This window comes from Ammodytes marinus (assembly GCF_949987685.1).
Source record: "Ammodytes marinus genome assembly, chromosome: 5".
Taxonomy (NCBI): domain Eukaryota; kingdom Metazoa; phylum Chordata; class Actinopteri; order Uranoscopiformes; family Ammodytidae; genus Ammodytes; species Ammodytes marinus.
This window is the reverse complement of record NC_137234.1, coordinates 33,619,858-33,640,064: the sequence shown is the minus strand read 5'-3', so window position 1 is coordinate 33,640,064 and position 20,207 is coordinate 33,619,858. Positions and strand designations below refer to the sequence as shown.

Sequence of the window (20,207 nt, the reverse complement as noted above, 5' to 3'; positions counted from 1 at the left end):
TGCACTGAGCCTGGCTAGTACTGCTGAGTGCTCCACTATGATCCAACAGCAAGTATTTACAACACAGCTAACTGTAGGCAAGGTCAGGAGAAACCAGGACAAAGTGCAGATAGGAGAGGATACTTTTCTTATTGTGTAACATTCACGTCCACAATTAGTACTGTACAGTAGCGGCTGGTGGTGATATTGGGTGGGGGGGCTAACAAATTCATTAAGCCTAGGGCCTATAAACATCCATAGTTCATGCTGCAGCAACAACAAAAACACATCCGAGGTACAGTCCAGAGATACAGCACCAATACAAACATGTTCGGATGCAAAACGTTTCTCTCCACACACCCACCCGCACGCACGCACGCACGCACGCACGCACGCACGCACGCAGGGGTAGGGGCATAGGTTGAGGGGGGGAAGTCCTGGGCCCAAGTGGTCCAACTGCGGCTGCTCCAGGCTTCCTCCACGTTTGCTTTTACTTTCACAGCCCTCCAAGCACGTACGTTTTAGGGATTGATTTAATAAACATTATATTATGGTTTAAGCGTTAACCTTGGTTTCTTTGTCTGGTTTATTCAATGGTTATTGGCCGATTAAAGAGCCTGGGATGGTCGGCCCGTAACAGTGGCATAATACTCAGGTCTTGAAAGAATAATATAATGTAAACAATTGAAGTTTCAACGAAAAAGTAGTGTCTGTGAAACATAAGCAGCCAAGGATGTATGAATATAATAAGTTCTTTAGTGCAAAACAATTGATAGCTGCTCAACTCTTGACTAAACTGTACATACGTAGATACATGATAAAACTGGTTTGGTTAATAAACTAGTGAGCGGTTGGATGCTGGGTCTGGGGCGAGGGCGTTTCGCCAAATTGTGTGACGTTTCGCCAAAATGTGTCCCCACCAATATGAACATCAAAGTTACGCCAATGATGGGAATTGTTAAGAATTTAACGATTCTGATTCCGATTCTGCTTATCGATCCGATTCCTTATCGATTCTCTTATCGATTCTCATTGTGTGAGAAAATAAATACAAATGTGTTTATTTGTATTAACCTGCTTAAATATCAGATCAGAAGTGTGTCTAGTGTGTGCAAAAATGATCAAGAGTACTTTAGGATTAGGAAATTGTCAATTTTCACATTAGTTGGTCCGGAGCTCCGGACAAAAAAAAAAGGTTTGCCTTTTAAGCCCAAATGCCATTATGTTCCCTAAAAACTAAAAACACAGACTGAAAACAGTCAAGGAAGAGCTTGTGCCTTTTGGAATATGAACTGTGCTCATTTGCATTCAACTTGAAACAAAATTCAACTGACATAAAAAATACAAAGAAGTCTTCTGTAAAGATAAGACCAAACATCAACTTTGGCAAATTAACCATTTGTTTGCAGAGAAAATATCATGTATGCCCTCTCAGGAAGGATACGAGATATTTAATGTACATGCTGTTCTAATGTGAAGCGCGCTGTTTATTATTAATATAACGGCCCGTCATCAGACACATTTGCACATCGGTCGCTCCTCAAGTAATCCAAGTCTTTTTTTTTGTATGGGCAGAGATAGAAGTCTCAACCACCGTGCGTAAAGGGTGCATTAAAACAGCTGACGGGACGAAAAAGAAAAAAGCTCTCGCCTTTTTATCTCTCTTCCTTTTTTATAAGCCCGCCCGCTGTTCATTATTAATATAACGGCCCGTCATCAGACACATGTGCCGGATGGTTTTTGCACATCGATCGCTCCATCAAGTTGTCCAAGTCAGTGCTTTTTGTATGGGCAGAGATCGTTATTTTAAGTGTGTCTTTATGAAGTTTATTGTTAAACTTAAGTGTAGACTATTGTTTCCTTATCACCGCCGAGTTCCGCTGTTTCTTGTTTTGGGTTCGTCTCGACCCGCCGTGCGTAAAGGCAGCAGAACAGCTGACGGAAGGAAAAAGAAACAAACCAGCTGACGAACGTGAGTAAACACTGCGGGGCTTAAGGCAGCGGTCAAGAAAACCTTTTTGCTTTGTTTTATGCTGCTCTCACCTTTTTATCTCTCTCCCTCTTTTATTAGCCCACACATATGCCTACACACACGTTAATTCTCACACATTGTATGTACAAGTCCAATGGGCAATTCTGGTGTCGACTAGACAGGCAGCGGACATTTAAACGTTTAACCGTCAGGATCGCCGTCTGCTCGCTTGCGCTCGTGCGCGTGTCATTTGACAAAATGGAAACTTTACAATTGTTGCAAGTGGCCGTATTGTCGTCTTTTCAAGTGAAAAACAACCAACATTTAGAGAGATTCTGTCTCAACGCCATGTTTGCTGCGTTCTGAACCAAAACAAAGCAGCGCGAGTGTCAAGTCATGACACATTTGCAACAAGCGGAACCGATAAGCGGAATCGTTAAGCAGGCATGTTAGCGATTCCAGGGAATTGGTTGACTCGGCACCGGTTCTGAAGAGGAACCGGGTCTCGATTCCCATCCCTACTGGTTACCACTGGCCATTGTTGACACTCAGTATATCTCCCGCCTCCAAAAGTGACAGTCACCAGTGAGAGTCACTAGCCTCGTTCGGCTTGGCGCCGTCTTGCGCAGACCTGCGCAATTATGACGCTGCGCAAGACGGCTCCTAGTCGAACGAGGCTAGTGTCACTGTTGGAGGCGGGCTCAAAGTCACTGTAGGCTACTGTGATTGGAAGAAAGTCAATGGTCTGGGCTAGATTCATTTAGCCCAAATGGTCTCTAAATCGAGGGGGTATGTCATGATACCTGTCAATCACGATTGGACGACACCGGTTGGACGCTCATTCTGATAAGTGTGGGCTTAGAAAAGTCAGCCCAGACAGATATGTATCCTGCGTTTTTGTGATTATTTGGTGCGGTTGCTGCTTGTTTTGTACAAAATCAACCAATTAGTAGTTATTATATTTTAATAATTTAATTAATTAAGTACGGGCACTCAAGCATTGAGGGCCCGTAATTATTACTCTCCACCATACTTATTCTTCTTCTTCTTCTTCTTACTTTTTATTCTTCCTCACATTTTCTAGCTGCTTCTCCTCCCACACCGTTACACGCAGACATGCCAAAATTTCACACAACGTGCGTCCCCACCCCACGGGGTGTGCTATTATACAGTTTTTTGAATTTCCGCTAGGGGGCGCTGTAATGAAGTCCCGACTGAAAAAACTTTGAGAGGCCACGCCCAGCACGCCATAACTCCGATTGACTTGAAATTTCTCACACAGGTGTATGTTAGGGTGCTCTACAAAAAAGCCTCTGGGACCATAAAAAGTCTTCTGGGAATATTTCCCGCTAATTAGCATAAAGTGAAAAACAGCGTGTTATCCACAACTTTCTGCAATTTGACTGTATCAACACCAAATTTCTTGTGAAGCCCCGGGGGACTACAATAAACATACCCGTAAAAGATTAGTAGGACAACTTGAAAAACATGGCCGCCATTGACCAAAACGTTTACGCAGGGGCGGGGCATAATAACACGTTGGCCATAACTCCTTAACCATAGGTCCTATCATCATGAAACTTGCTGGGTATGTGCAGAAGTCATGTGGTAGCATGTCCATTAAAGCATATCGACATTAACCCAAAGGGGGCGCCACAAATGGGCGGGGCTTAATAACACGTTGGCCATAACTCCTTAACCGTAGGTCCTATCATCATCAAACTTGCTGGGTATGTGCAGAAGTCATGTGGTTGCATGTCCTTCGAAGCTTATCGAGATCAACCCATAGGGGGCGCCACAAATGGGCGGGGCTTAATAACACGTTGGCCATAACTCCTTAACCATAGGTCCTATCATCATGAAACTTGCTGGGTATGTGCAGAAGTCATGTGGTAGCATGTCCTTCAAAGCTTATCGCGATTTACCCATAGGGGGCGCCACAGGGGCGGGGCCTATCCACAAATTGGCCATAACTCCTTAACCGTAGGTCCTATCATCATGAAACTTACTGGGTATGTGCGGAAGTCATGTGGTAGCGTGTCCCTCGAAGCTTATCGCGATTAACCCATAGGGGGCGCCACAAAAGTCACCCGACTCCGATTGACTTGAAATCGATTACACATGTACAGCTCATGGTGCTCTACAATATAGCCTCTCAGAATTTTTTTGTATTTTCCGCTAGGGGGCGCTATAATTAAACCCAGACTGAAGAAAGTTTGAGAGGCCACGCCCCGCACACCGTAAGTCCGATTGACTTGAAATTTCTCACACAGGTGTATGTTACGGTGATCTACAAAAAAGCCTCTTGGACCATAAAAGTCAACCTGGAAATATTTTCGGCTAATTAGCATACACTGAAAAACAGGGTTTTAACCACAAATTTTTCCAGTTTTACTCTATCGACACCAAATTTCTCACGAAGGCCCGGGGGACTATGACGCACGTCTGCGAAAAATATCAGTAGGATAGCTTGGAAAACATGGCCGCCATTGACTAAAACGTTTACGCAGGGGCGGGGCTTAATTACAAATTGGCCATAACTCGTTGCCCGTAGGTCCTATCGTCGTGAAACTCGCAGGATACGTGCGGAAGACATGCGGTAGCGTGTCCCTCTAAGCTCGTCGAGGTTAACCCGCAGGGGGCGCCGCAAATGCGAAAACCGTCATTCGCCGACGCGATGTTTGCCGGGCCACGCCCCTTTCCCCCCGACTCCGATCGACTCGTCGTTTGTCGGACGCGCGCGGCCCGCGTCGCTCTACGGTAAAGCCTCTGGGACCGCGGGGGTCGGCCGCGATTTTTTCCCTTCCCCGATTCGCGCGGGGGCGGCCCGTACTTTCCAAATCTCCGCGGGATTTCTAGTTAAGTACGGGTCCCCAGTGTAACTGGGGATCCGTAATTATTACTCTCCACCATACTTATTCTTCTGACTTCTTACTTCTTACTTCTTCTTATTCTGCCTCACATTTTCTAGCTGCTTCTCCTCCCACACCGTTACACGCAGACATGCAAAAATTTCGCACAACGTGCGTCCCCACCCCGCGGGGTGTGCTATTATACAGTTTTTTGAATTTCCGCTAGGGGGCGCTGTAATGAAGTCCCGACTGAACGAACTTTGAGAGGCCACGCCCCGCACGCCGTAACTCCGATTGACTTGAAATTTCTCACACAGGTGTATGTTAGGGTGCTCTACAAAAAAGCCTCTGGGACCATAAAAATTCTTCTGGGAATATTTCCCGCTAATTAGCATAAACTGAAAAACAGCGTGTTATCCACAACTTTCTGCAATTTGACTGTATCGACACCAAATGTCTCGTGAAGCCCCGGGGGACTACAATAAACATACCCGTAAAAGATTAGTTGGACAACTTGAAAAACATGGCCGCCATTGACCAAAAAGTTTACGCAGGGGCGGGGCTTAATAACACGTTGGCCATAACTCCTTAACCGTAGGTCCTATCATCATCAAACTTGCTGGGTATGTGCAGAAGTCATGTGGTTGCATGTCCATCGAAGCTTATCGAGATCAACCCATAGGGGGCGCCACAAATGGGCGGGGCTTAATAACACGTTGGCCATAACTCCTTAACCATAGGTCCTATCATCATGAAACTTGCTGGGTATGTGCAGAAGTCATGTGGTAGCATGTCCATCGAAGCTTATCGAGATTAACCCATAGGGGGCGCCACAGGGGCGGAGCCTATCCACAAATTGGCCATAACTACTTAACCATAGGTCCTATCATCATCAAACTTGCTGGGTATGTGCAGAAGTCATGTGGTAGCATGTCCCTCGAAGCTTATCGCGATTAACCCATAGGGGGCGCCACAAAAGTCACCCGAGTCCGATTGATTTGAAATTGATTACACATGTACAGCTCATGGTGCTCTACAATATAGCCTCTCAGAATTTTTTTGTATTTTCCGCTAGGGGGCGCTATAATTAAACCCAGACTGAAGAAAGTTTGAGAGGCCGCGCCCCGCACGCCGTAAGTCCGATTGACTTGAAATTTCTCACACAGCTGTATGATAGGGTGCTCTACAAAAAAGCCTCTTGGACCATAAAAGTCAACCTGGAAATATTTTCGGCTAATTAGCATAAACTGAAATACAGGGTTTTAACCACAACTTTTTCCAGATTTTCTCTATCGACCCCAAATGTCTCACGAAGCCCCGGGGGACTGTGACGCACGTCTCCGAAAAATATCAGTAGGATAGCTTGGAAAACATGGCCGCCATTGACTAAAACGTTTACGCATGGGGCGGGGCTTAATTACAAATTGGCCATATCTCATTGGCCGTAGGTCCTATCGTCGTGAAACTCGCAGGATACGTGCAGAAGACGTGCGGTGGCGTGTCCCTCTAAGCTCGTCGAGGTTAACCCACAGGGGGCGCCACGAATGCGAAAACCGTCATTCGCCGACGCAATGTTTGCCGGGCCACGCCCCTTTCCCCCCGACTCCGACCGACTCGTCGTTTGTCGGACGCGCGCGGCCCGCGTCGCTCTACGGTAAAGCCTCTGGGACCGCGGGGGTCGGCCGCGATTTTTTCCCTTCCCCGATTCGCGCGGGGGCGGCCCGTACTTTCCAAATCTCCGCGGGATTTCTAGTTAAGTACGGGTCCACTGTTTACAGGGGACCCGTAATTATTACTCTCCACCATACTTATTCTTACTTCTTACTTCTTACTTCTTACTTCTTTTTATTCTTCCTCACATTTTCTAGCTGCTTCTCCTCCCACACCGTTGCACGTAGAAACGCAAAAATTTCACACAACGTGCGTCCCCACCCCCCGGGGTGTGCTATTATACAGTTTTTCCCATTTCCGCTAGGGGGCGCTGTAATGAAGTCCCGACTGAAAGAACTTTGAGAGGCCACGCCCCGCACGCCGTAACTCCGATTGACTTGAAATTTCTCACACAGGTGTATGTTAGGGTGCTCTACGAAAAAGCCTCTGGGACCATAAAAATTCTTCAGGGAATATTTCCCGCTAATTAGCATAAAGTGAAAAACAGCGTGTTATCCACAACTTTCTGACATTTGACTGTATCAACACCAAATTTCTCGTGAAGCCCCGGGGGACTACAATAAACATACCCGTAAAAGATTAGTAGGACAACTTGAAAAACATGGCCGCCATTGACCAAAAAGTTTACGCAGGGGCGGGGCTTAATAACACGTTGGCCATAACTCCTTAACCATAGGTCCTATCATCATGAAACTTGCTGGGTATGTGCGGAAGTCATGTGGTAGCATGTCCATCAAAGCATATCGAGATTAACCCAAAGGGGGCGCCACAAATGGGCGGGGCTTAATAACACGTTGGCCATAACTCCTTAACCGTAGGTCCTATCATCATCAAACTTGCTGGGTATGTGCAGAAGTCATGTGGTTGCATGTCCAGGCCGTGATTTCTTTCCTTCCCCGATTCGCGCGGGGGCGGCCCGTACTTTCCAAATCTCCGCGGGATTTCTAGTTAAGTACGGGTCCCCAGTGTAACTGGGGAGCCGTAATTATTACTCTCCACCATACTTATTCTTCTTCTGACTTCTTATTCTCCCCCAAATTTCTAGCTGCTTCTCCTCCCACACCGTTTCACGCAGACATGCAAAAATTTCACACAACGTGCGTCCCCACCCCACGGGGTGTGCTATTATACAGTTTTTTGAATTTCCGCTAGGGGGCGCTGTTATGAAGTCCCGACTGAAAAAACTTTGAGAGGCCACGCCCCGCACGCCGTAACTCCGATTGACTTGAAATTTCTCACACAGGTGTATGTTAGGGTGCTCTACAAAAAAGCCTCTTGGACCATAAAAATTCTTCAGGGAATATTTCCCGCTAATTAGCATAAAGTGAAAAACAGCGTGTTATCCAGAACTTTCTGACATTTGACTGTATCGACACCAAATTTCTTGTGAATTCCCGGGGGACTACAATAAACATACCCGTAAAAGATTAGTAGGACAACTTGAAAAACATGGCCGCCATTGACCAAAACGTTTATGCAGGGGCGGGGCATAATAACACGTTGGCCATAACTCCTTAACCATAGGTCCTATCATCATGAAACTTGCTGGGTATGTGCAGAAGTCATGTGGTAGCATGTCCATCTAAGCATATCGAGATTAACCCAAAGGGGGCGCCACAAATGGGCGGGGCTTCATAACACGTTGGCCATAACTCCTTAACCGTAGGTCCTATCATCATCAAACTTGCTGGGTATGTGCAGAAGTCATGTGGTTGCATGTCCATCGAAGCTTTTCGAGATCAACCCATAGGGGGCGCCACCAATGGGCGGGGCTTAATAACACGATGGCCATAACTCCTTAACCGTAGGTCCTATCATCATCAAACTTGCTGGGTATGTGCAGAAGTCATGTAGTAGTATGTCATTCTAAGTTTATCGCGATTTAACCATAGGGGGCGCCACAGGGGCGGGGCCTATCCACAAATTGGCTATAACTCCTTAACAATAGGTTCTATCATCATCAAACTTGCTGGGTGAGTGCAGAAGTCATGTGGTAGCATGTCCCTCGAAGCTTATCGCGATTAACCCGTAGGGGGCGCCACAGGGGCGGGGCCTATCCACAAATTGGCCATAACTCCTTAACCATAGGTCCTATCATCATGAAACTTGCTGGGTATGTGCAGAAGTCATGTAGTAGCATGTCCCTTGAAGCTTATCGCGATTAACCCATAGGGGGCGCCACAAAAGTCACCCGACTCCGATTGACTTGAAATTGATTGCACATGTACAGCTCATGGTGCTCTACAATATAGCCTCTCAGAATTTTTTTGTAATTTCCGCTAGGGGGCGCTATAATTAAACCCAGACTGAAGAAAGTTTGAGAGGCCACGCCCCGCACACCGTAAGTCCGATTGACTTGAAATTTCTCACACAGGTGTATGTTACGGTGATCTACAAAAAAGCCTCTTGGACCATAAAAGTCAACCTGGAAATATTTTCGGCTAATTAGCATACACTGAAAAACAGGGTTTTAACCACAACTTTTTCCAGTTTTACTCTATCGACACCAAATTTCTCACGAAGGCCCGGGGGACTGTGAAGCACGTCTCCGAAAAATATCAGTAGGATAGCTTGGAAAACATGGCCGCCATTGACTAAAACGTTTACGCAGGGGCGGGGCTTAATTACAAATTGGCCATAACTCGTTGCCCGTAGGTCCTATCGTCGTGAAACTCGCAGGATACGTGCCGAAGACGTGCGGTGGCGTGTCCCTCTAAGCTCGTCGAGGTTAACCCGCAGGGGGCGCCGCGAATGCGAAAACCGTCATTCAACGACGCAATGTTTGCCGGGCCACGCCCCTTTCCCCCCGACTCCGATCGACTCGTCGTTCGTCGGACGCGCGCGGCTCGCGTCGCTCTACGGTAAAGCCTCTGGGACCGCGGGGGTGGGCCGCGATTTTTTCCCTTCCCCGATTCGCGCGGGGGCGGCCCGTACTTTCCAAATCTCCGTGGGATTTCTAGTGTTTGTGTTACTATCCACTATTTTTCCTCTGCCAAATTTTCTAGCTGCTTCTCCTCCCACACCGTTTCACTTAGACATTCAAAATTTTCACTGAACGTGCGCCCCTACCCCGCGGGGTGTGCTATTATACAGTTTTTCCGAATTCCGCTAGGGGGCGCTGTTATTAAGCCCCGACTGAAAAAGTTTGAGAGGCCGCGCCCCGCACGCCGTAAGTCCGATTGACTTGAAATTTCTCACACGGCTGTATGATAGGGTGCTCTACAAAAAAGCCTCTTGGACCATAAAAGTCAACCTGGAAATATTTTCGGCTAATTAGCATAAACTGAAATACAGGGTTTTAACCAAAACTTTTTCCAGATTTACTCTATCGACACCAAATGTCTCACGAAGCCCCGGGGGACTGTGATGCACGTCTCCGAAAAATATCAGTAGGATAGCTTGGAAAACATGGCCGCCATTGACTAAAACGTTTACGCAGGGGCGGGGCTTAATTACAAATTGGCCCTAACTCGTTGCCCGTAGGTCCTATCGTCGTGAAACTCGCGGGATACGTGCGGAAGACACGCGGTGGCGTGTCCCTCTAAGCTCGTCGAGGTTAACCCACAGGGGGCGCCGCAAATGCGAAAACCGCCATTCAACGATGCGATGTTTGCCGGGCCACGCCCCTTTCCCCCCGACTCCGATCGCCTCGTCGTTCGTCGGACGCGCGCGGCTCGCGTCGCTCTACGGTAAAGCCTCTGGGACCGCGGGGGTCGGCCGTGATTTTTTCCCTTCCCCGATTCGCGCGGGGGCGGCCCGTACTTTCCAAATCTCCGCGGGATTTCTAGTTTAATAATGTTCTCATGTTTATTATAAAAGATAGGGAGGGCTTAGCCCCACTAGACCATTGATACCAGCCGTCCCTGGTACTGTATACACACTACACAGGGAAGGAGACAAATACAGCAGCTGGAAGTATGAAAAAAACAAGAGAGATTTGAGAGCTGCAGGTTGAGAGCTGCTCGGGGAATCCAGTTTCACAACATGAATTTTTGAAGGAGTGGGGGCTGGTGGAGAGGGAAGCAGGGCTGGCAATGCAGGAAAAAGGATGGAGGGTATTTATGCTGCTGTCCCCACTGCAAGTCTTGCTGCACTTAAAGAGGACAAGGAGAACAAACTCTGGAGGAAAGCTTCTAGGCTGCTTTACCCAAGCATGGACTGGACATTATGTACTCCTGAATTTAAAAAAACTGTCTCAACACAAACTATTGAGGGGCTGATTTGATAACGTTTTAGAACATACAATTAAAAAACTCATAAAATTACTTAAGAAAAATAAATTATGATAATTACCCCCCCCCCCCCCCCACACACACACACACATTTTGTTTTAAATACTGGAATGAGAGATTAAGTAAAAGGGAGATTGGTCATCCAACTGACAACCAGTCAGTACCATTTATGGAAATATATATATATAAAAAAAAAAAAAAAAAAAAAAAAAACTGCACCTGTAATGTCACTTGGTTGTGGAGTACAAAAGTACATTAATGAAGGGAAAAATGTATAAGCTGAAGATATTTTTAGTTACTTTGACTTGAAATAATAACAAATGAACAGTAGCGGAGTGAGAAGGGAGATGAGATTCAGAGGGGAAAGTGATGTTGAAACGTTGTGCTAGTGCATGAACATGACCAGATGCTGAAAATACACCGAAAGCTTTGAAGTAAAATAATTGAGGGGCGACCTCTGGTAACTTGATTAACCAAATATGACGCACACAGAGGTATTCTTTCCTAATTATAAAATGTCAATGAATATGCTGTTCAGTTATAAGTTACAGACCAGAAACTCTGAACAACGCTTAGTAATTGTTGTTTAAATATAATATAATTATTCATTATTGCGTAGATTGTTTGACAAGTTAACAGAATTACTTTCCAAAATATCTATGGGTCACTTGTATTGGCAACCCCAGCACATACAGTGTTCACTTTCCTGGCTCCACAAAGGTGTAAAAAGCTCCCCATTGTTGGCAGGACAGCAGAAACTCTAAACCCTATCAGACTGAAAATTGGGTTCAGACTGCACCTCCTTGGCCTATGAAAATCACTGAAATAAATAAAGGTCTCTCTATTGTTTCCTTATGTAGCATTTGAAGCAGTTTTGCATATTTGATGAAGTTGGTGTGGTTGCATGATTGTTAAGATGGGGGGTGTATATACACATGGTTGAATGCACTTATTCTAAGTTGCTTTGGATTCGAGTCAGTAATAAAGTTAAAGTTAAATAATGTAAAATAACACAAACAGTTTTCTACATATAGAAATGACAAGTTAAATGTCACTGGCACTGTCCACATCATTTTTGTACTTTAAAATACACATGCATAGGGATTGGAAGATGCAATAGCAAATTTCCCAGTCATAAAAATAGGACTTCCCCGACAGTTTGATTGCTTTATGATAAATGATCAACACTGTGATGGTTTGCATGGTACTGAACATATTTGATTGAATCTGGATATAATGCCTTTCAACCCTGTGGTGCTCTTTCAAAATCTAATTAAAGACAATATTTTTTTAAATGAAGCCTTATTCAAAGTAATTGAGAAACTAAAAGATTTTTCATAGGACATGAAAGACGTGCTTGTGTTTTGCAGACTGAGGTATCATGCTAGCATACCATCATAAAACTAACCAATACATTCTGGATGTGCAGTCACAAAATCATGGTCAAACAGACAATTAGACAAGTGGAATTGGGTGGTAGGATGGCCTAGAGGAAAGGTGGCCGAGCAGTAGCCATGAGGTCGCTGGTTCGATCCCCGGCACCGGACAGGAGGGTGTTAGTTGTAAAATTAGCAGAGGCTGGTATTACGTCTACGGTGCCCACCATCTCTACCATTGTGTCCTTGAGCAAGACACTTAACCCCAAAACTGCTCCAGGGGCGCTGTACTGCGGCTGACCCTACGCTCTTACCCCCTCCGAAGTGTGGTAACTTGAGAGGGGATATGCGAAAAGACAAATTTCAATGTAACCATTGACAAATGAAGTAACTTAACTTACCTTAATAATCAAAATGCTAATAATCGGAGTCTGAGGTGTCTCAAAAGCAGTTATACAAGAACTGTGCTGTGGTCTTTCTGAATGTTGTCAACTGAATTATGCAAGGCAACAAAAAAATTAATAGGTTTAATCTGGAAACGCCTTTAGAAAACCGGCCATATGTGCAATTATGCTGCTGTCGGATCAGCTGTTTAACATGGAGATGAAAACCAAAGTCAAACTGAAGTTGGAGCAGTTGAATAGAGATGAATAAATATTGTAACGTAACACAATAATGTGTTGTATGATTTGCGTTAGTAGGCCTACAGTAGCTCACTGTGATCATACAAGGTGGCGGTAGGACGATGTGGCTATGGGCAACAACACCCAACCCTAGCTCACATAACAATATTTAAAAAAATATATTCTATTATATATAGACGTGGTGACGTATGGCAAGAAGCTGTGGTGCCTAGGGCCGGATCTTTAGGAGCAGTGTGAGTACAGGCCAGCGGGGGAAATCCTGTATAGACGCGCTACGGGGCAACTGTGCCTAGTGTGAGTGTCAGTCTTTTACGATGTACCTGGCAACAGTGGTTCCTGTTGTCTCTCCCACTCAGGCAGGTAGGTGCTTCCACGTGCTGACGAAGGCGGTGGGGATAAGTGAATAAGGCACGGTGGTGATGGAGTTCCAATTGTCTGACGTGGGGTCGTAACAGTCCAACGTTTTACACCTCTGCGTTCCAAAATACCCTCCGACCACGTAAAGCTTATTCCCCGAGGCCACGGCGTGACAGCTCATGCGTTTGGACGTCATGTCTCCCACCCTGGTCCACTGCTCCGTCTCACAGTCAAAGCGATAGGCGGAGGCGGCCGTGAACTCAGTGTCTCCACCCATGATGAAGATCTGGCTTCCTAGCACCGCGGCTGCCGTGTAGCGCCAGGGCTGTGGGCATTCAGCAGCAATGTTCCAGCGGTTACCCACCGGGTCGTAGCATTGGACCTGTAGAACAAAGGACGTAAGGCTGTGTGCTATGGCTGGCAGTACATTTACAATGCTTACTGTAAATGACTGTTATTCTGGTCCTTACAAATATTATTGCGAGAGGATTAATGAAAACCATGCAGTAGAATATGATAATAAAGAGACAATTTAACGTGTCTGTATATACACTCAACAAAAATATAAACGCAACACTTAAAGATCTAAAATTCATTCCAGATACACAATTGTACCATTTCTCTCAAACATTGTTCACAAATCTGTCTAAATGTGATAGTGAGCACTTCTGCTTTGCTGAGATAATCCATCCCACCTCACAGGTGTGCCACATCAAGATGCTGATCTGACATCATGATTAGTGCACAGGTGTGCCTTAGACTGTCCACAATAAAAGGCCACTCTGAAATGTGCATTTTTTTGCTTTATTGGGGGTCTGGGGACTCAGAACCAGTCAGTATCTGGTGTGACCACCATTTGCCTCATGCAGTGCAACACATCTTCTTCGCATAGAGTTTATCAGATTGTCAATTGTGGCCTGTGGAATGTTGATTCACTCCTCTTCAATGGCTGTGCGAAGTTGCTGGATATTAGTGGGAAGTGGTGCACGCTGTCGTATACGCCGGTCAAGCACATCCCAAACATGCTCAATGGGTGACATGTCCGGTGAGTATGCTGGCCATGCAAGAACTGGGACATTTTCAGCTTCCAAGAATTGTGTACAGATCCTTGCAACATGGGGCCGTGCATTATCTTGCTGAAACGTGAGGTGATGTTCATGGATGTATGGCACAACAATGGGCCTCAGGATCTCATCACAGTATCTCTGTGCATTCAAAATGCCATCAATAAAATGCACCTGTGTTCTTCGTCCATAACAGATGCCTGCCCATACCATAACCCCACCACCACCATGGGCCACTCGATCCACAACATTGACATCAGCAAAGCGCTCACCCACACGACGCCACACACGCTGTCTGCCATCTGCCCTGAACAATGTAAACCGAGATTCATCCGTGAAGAGAACACCTCTCCAACGTGCCAGACGCCATCGAATGTGAGCATTTGCCCACTCAAGTCTGTTACGGCGACAAGCTGGAGTCAGGTCAAGACCCCGATGAGGACGACGAGCATGCAGTTGAGCTTCCCTGAGACGGTTTCTGACAGTTTGTGCAGAAATTGTTTGGTTATGCAAACCAATTGTTTCAGCAGCTGTCTCAGTGGCTGGTCTCAGACGATCTTGGAGGTGAACCTGCTGGATGTGGAGGTCCTGGGCTGGTGTGGTTACACGTGGTCTGCGGTTGTGAGGCCGGTTGGATGTACTGCCATATTCTGAAACGCCTTTGGAGACGGCTTATGGCGGAGAAATGAACATTCAATGCACGAGCAACAGATCTGGTTGACATTCCTGCTGTCAGCATGCCAATTGCACACTCCCTCAATGCTTGTGGCATCTGTGGCATTTTGCTGTGAGACAAAACTGCACATTTCAGGGTGGCCTTTTATTGTGGACAGTCTAAGGCACACCTGTGCACTAATCATGATGTCAGATCAGCATCTTGATGTGGCACACCTGTGAGGTGGGATGGATTATCTCAGCAAAGCAGAAGTGCTCACTATCACACATTTAGACAGATTTGTGAACAATGTTTGAGAGAAATGGTAATATTGTGTATCTGGAATGAATTTTAGATCTTTAAGTCCATCTCATGAAAAATGGGAGCAAAAACAAAAGTGTTGCGTTTATATTTTTTGTTGAGTGTAGATTACATTATATTTACACATTGACAAGGGGTGTAAAAATATTAAATGACAATTGGTTCTCATTGTACAATGTGAATCAGAATAATTCATTCTAATTAGAAAGTTTTTTTAATACACATTGTGGGTTCAGTCATAGCAGGTGTGGCCTTGTGAGGATTTATAAGAAGATGAATACATAGAAATCCACCAACCTTGGAGGCCTTGTCTCTGTGTATGGTGGTCCCTCCAAACACAAAGAGTTTGAGTTTGGCACTGACCACAGCTGCGTTGCTGACTCCGTCTCTTAGAGGAGCCATCATAGTCCATTTATTACTGAGAGGGTCATACCGCTCCACCTGAGAAAAATGATACACTTTAATACTTTTTATATTTAATAATCAAACTTAAAGCCACTACGAATAACTTTTGAATATCTTTAAAACAGCCTCATCTTTCCTCTGATGATCATAAATTACCTTTAACAGCAAACGAGACCATCAGTGCAAAGAAAGCCATTTTTATATAGTTTTTATTCCTGCATTTGGTGTGGTCGCACACCCAGTCCGATTTTCGGTTTGCACATGCAGGCTCTATGGTCACATATTCGAAAAGTTAAAAGGGAGAGTGATAGACGGCGGGAGGAGGGCGTTGCCAAGCAACGTGTACACAATTTCACGGGAGTGAACTAGACTGCAGTGTTTACTCCTAAATGAATGAGCGGTACTAAAACAAAGTTTACTTTGCTTCATCATCATCAGATGACAATTATTAATTTGAAATAGTCATTATTTACAACAACATAAACACATCACTCATCGTGATCCATACTAACTGCCGTCTCTCGCTTTCTGTGAGGACACGGAATCTTTCAGCTCCGTGCGAGCGGTTAGTGAACCTGCATCAACTCATTGCAATCGGGTGTGTGTGGCACTGACTGGCATTAGTTGATGCAGAGTCACTTACCACTCTCACGGAGCCGAAAAGAGTCCGAGCCCTCACACTTTCAACACACGGACATGCACTATATTGGAATAATTATTGGACATTCAAAACAAATCTTGGTCCATCAAGTCAAAGGCTGAATGCCACTGATGAGTTGTACATTTTAAAACAATGCTGATAAACAAGTCTATGTTTATTCTGACCTGTTTGAGAGAGACAGACGGAGAGGCAGGAAACACTCCTGCTATGGCTGTATGACCTCCAACAACGTAGAGACAGTTCTCCAACTCAGCTGAACCATGGCCAAATCTGGAGAAGAAATACCCCCACATTATATGTGTGTGTGTGTGTACTTTAGACAATTTACAGGCTTGCTTACAGCAGTGGTTTTCAAACTGCGGGGTTATGGCAGGGGGGGGGGGGGGGCGCGGATGAATATGTGAAAAAAGAAAAGAAAAAAAATTATTTAGTTTGAGTTTGTTTTTTTTATATTAAGATCACGGCATAGCTGGACAAGAGTTCTTCTGCTTCGTTCCTCTCACTGCATTTAAATGCATTCATTATATTACAGAGAAATAGGTCTCGTACAGGTCAGCCCAGAGGACCCTGCAACCCAGAGGACCCTGCATAATTTTTTTTATTTTAAATTAATATTTTTATGGAAAATCCATGTGTCTTTCTTCAATAGCTTCTAATTCATCAGACCCAGTGTCTCCAAATTATTTGTTCACACAAAATTCCTCATATTTAGCCTCTTAATTTTCCTCTCAAAGTGCACCAGATTCATGCATTTCAAAAAAATTCTCCCGGGGGGGCATGACATTTAACTAGTCAATAATTTGGGCAAATTTGTCTGCCTATCTTTCTCACTCCGCTGCACACTCAGTCACTACTATCCATGCTTAAAGGAAGCAGGATTAAAACACTGGATTAAGATGTTAAAATGTATTAAAAAATGTGTTTAAAAACGCAATTTTTTTTTTAGAATGTTTCAAAAATATGTTTAAATTTGTAAAATAATTAAAAGATCTATCAAAACACACATTAAAAAAAGTTGGGGGGGGGGGGGCGCCTTTAGCTCAGTTGGTAAGGCGTCCCCCTCCCGGGCCGGGCCCAGCAGCAGACCCGGGTTCGATTCCCACCCGCGGTCGTTCTCTGCATGTCACTCCCCTCTCTGCCTCATTTCACCTCTGTCTCTCTGCAGATAAATCAATAAAGTATAAAAATGCCCAAAAAATATCTTTATAAAAAAAAAAAATAAAAAAAAACGCTGAAATGTGTTCTCTGAGGGGGGGCTCACTCTCTCACACATTGAAAACCCCTGGCTTACAGAATAGTGTGTGTCTACCTCTGATACTCGCAGAAGTTCAACATGGTTAAAGGTCATTATTTTTAGTAAACTTCATCCACTGCAAAAGCGAGGTCATTCAAGGTTCACTGCAGCCATGAAGTTTAGTTGTACCCGAAAGAGTTCTTTTGAGCACAGCCATGAACTGTGACATGCGTGATCAAACAGACACATTGTATGCTACATAAAAGGGTATCAAGCTACATGGATGTGTATCTATAGACCATAGAGTAGATCTTATATGGCCAGTTTCACAGACATGGATTAAGCCTAGTTCTGGACTAAATTCTACAGGTCCTTCTCATATAATTAGCATATTGTGATAAAGTTGATTATTTTCCATAATGTAATGATAATAATTGAACTTTCATATATTTTAGATTCATTGCACACCAACTGAAATATTTCAGGTCTTTTGTTGTTTTAATACTGATGATTTTGGCATACAGCTCATGAAAACCCCAAATTCCTATCTCAAAAAATTAGCATATCATGAAAAGGTACTCTAAACGAGCTCTTAACCTAATCATCTGAATCAACTAATTAACTCTAAACACCTGCAAAAGATTCCTGAGGCTTTTAAAAACTCCCAGCCTGGTTCATTACTCAAAACCGCAATCATGGGTAAGACTGCCGACCTGACTGCTGTCCAGAAGGCCATCATTGACACCCTCAAGCAAGAGGGTAAGACACAGAAAGAAATTTCTGAGCGAATAGGCTGTTCCCAGAGTGCTGTATCAAGGCACCTCAGTGGGAAGTCTGTGGGAAGGAAAAAGTGTGGCAGAAAACGCTGCACAACCAGAAGAGGTGACCGGACCCTGAGGAGGATTGTGGAGAAGGGCCGATTCCAGACCTTGGGGGACCTGCGGAAGCAGTGGACTGAGTCTGGAGTAGAAACATCCAGAGCCACCGTGCACAGGCGTGTGCAGGAAATGGGCTACAGGTGCCGCATTCCCCAGGTCAAGCCACTTTTGAATCAGAAACAGCGGCAGAAGCGCCTGACCTGGGCTACAGAGAAGCAGCACTGGACTGTTGCTCAGTGGTCCAAAGTACTTTTTTCGGATGAAAGCAAATTTTGCATGTCATTCGGAAATCAAGGTGCCAGAGTCTGGAGGAAGACTGGGGAGAAGGAAATGCCAAAATGCCTGAAGTCCAGTGTCAAGTACCCCCAGTCAGTGATGGTCTGGGGTGCCATGTCAGCTGCTGGTGTTGGTCCACTGTGTTTTATCAAAGGCAGGGTCAATGCAGCTAGCTATCAGGAGATTTTGGAGCACTTCATGCTTCCATCTGCTGAAAAGCTTTATGGAGATGAAGATTTAATTTTTCAACAAGACCTGGCACCTGCTCACAGTGCCAAAACCACTGGTAAATGGTTTACTGACCATGGTATTACTGTGCTCAATTGGCCTGCCAACTCTCCTGACCTGAACCCCATAGAGAATCTGTGGGATATTGTGAAGAGGAAGTTGAGAGACACCAAACCCAACACTGTGGATGAGCTTAAGGCCGCTATCGAAGCATCCTGGGCCTCCATAACACCTCAGCAGTGCCACAGGCTGATTGCCTCCATGCCACGCCGCATTGAAGCAGTCATTTCTGCGAAAGGATTCCCGACCAAGTATTGAGTGCATAACTGAACATAATTATTTGAAGGTTGACTTTTTTGTATTAAAAACACTTTTCTTTTATTGGTTGGATGAAATATGCTAATTTTTTGAGATACGGATTTTTGGTTTTTCTTTAATTTTTTGCCAAAATCATCAATATTAAAACAATAAAAGGCTTGAACTACTTCAGTTGTGTGTAATGAATCTAAAATATATGAAAGTGTTATGTTTATCAGTACATTACAGAAAATATTGAACTTTATCACAATATGCTAATTATATGAGAAGGACCTGTACTTTCAATGGACAATCTCCATTCAAATCTTCATTTAGTCCTGGACTAGGCTTAATCCATGTCTGTGAAACTGGCCCATTGTGTAATACATGTAGCTCACCTGGCTATTAGCATGGGCGCTCCTTTAGACCACTCTTCATGGACTGTGTCATAGATCCAGACGTCTTTAGACACTCCGTTTTCTGATCCTCTTCCTCCCGTCACGTAAACCTTGCAGCCGATGGCACACGCACTGAACTCCTTCCTGGGGCTGGGCAGGTCTGCCTTAGGAATGATCTCCTTGGCTTTATGGTCAACCTGAAAGTGCAACCATTATTCAATTGTTTAATACTCACTACGTTAGTTAGAGGCAAAAAAGACACAACACTTGGTACTTCAAGTGAAGAAGATGTGTTACCATATGTAGAGAGAACCATTTAAACATTGTGTGTGTGTTTCTGTGTACGTCACATCCTTCTTGTTGGAAGTTAGGCTTGGTTTAAATTTATTTTAGTGCATTTCTTTATTTATCTGTAAATACAAATCATTTACAGATGTGTGTGTTCAAGTATGCTGGTCTTCTTAAAATTGTACAAGAGTGAATTTTACCAACCGCTTCTATGCAGAATTCCACAACGTTCAATCTACTAGCTCTTCATATGATACCTTTTCATGGTTATACAGTTATATATACATTTATTATTTATGGAGCTTACAAAAAAGTATACAACTGTAGTCAAAGCGGGAGGTGTCCGTTGTGTGGACGGCTGCCTGAACTATACAGCGCTGCAGGAAATGATCTGTTTATACATTTTTCTTCATTCAAAC

At 44.6% G+C, this 20,207-nt stretch overlaps 1 protein-coding gene across 1 annotated transcript in view; it reads right to left on the bottom strand.

Annotated features, from left to right (window-relative positions):
- enc2 (ectodermal-neural cortex 2) overlaps positions 1–20,207 on the bottom strand; it is a 47,905-nt gene that overhangs the window by 4,717 nt on the left and 22,981 nt on the right. The window contains exons 7-10 of the mRNA XM_080028075.1: positions 19,501–19,697; positions 16,354–16,459; positions 15,421–15,564; positions 13,047–13,465 (exon numbers count right to left, since the gene is read on the bottom strand). Coding sequence (XP_079884201.1) covers positions 13,079–13,465; positions 15,421–15,564; positions 16,354–16,459; positions 19,501–19,697 — 834 coding nt within the window. The 3' untranslated portion in view covers positions 13,047–13,078. The remainder of the gene's footprint in view (positions 1–13,046; positions 13,466–15,420; positions 15,565–16,353; positions 16,460–19,500; positions 19,698–20,207) is intronic.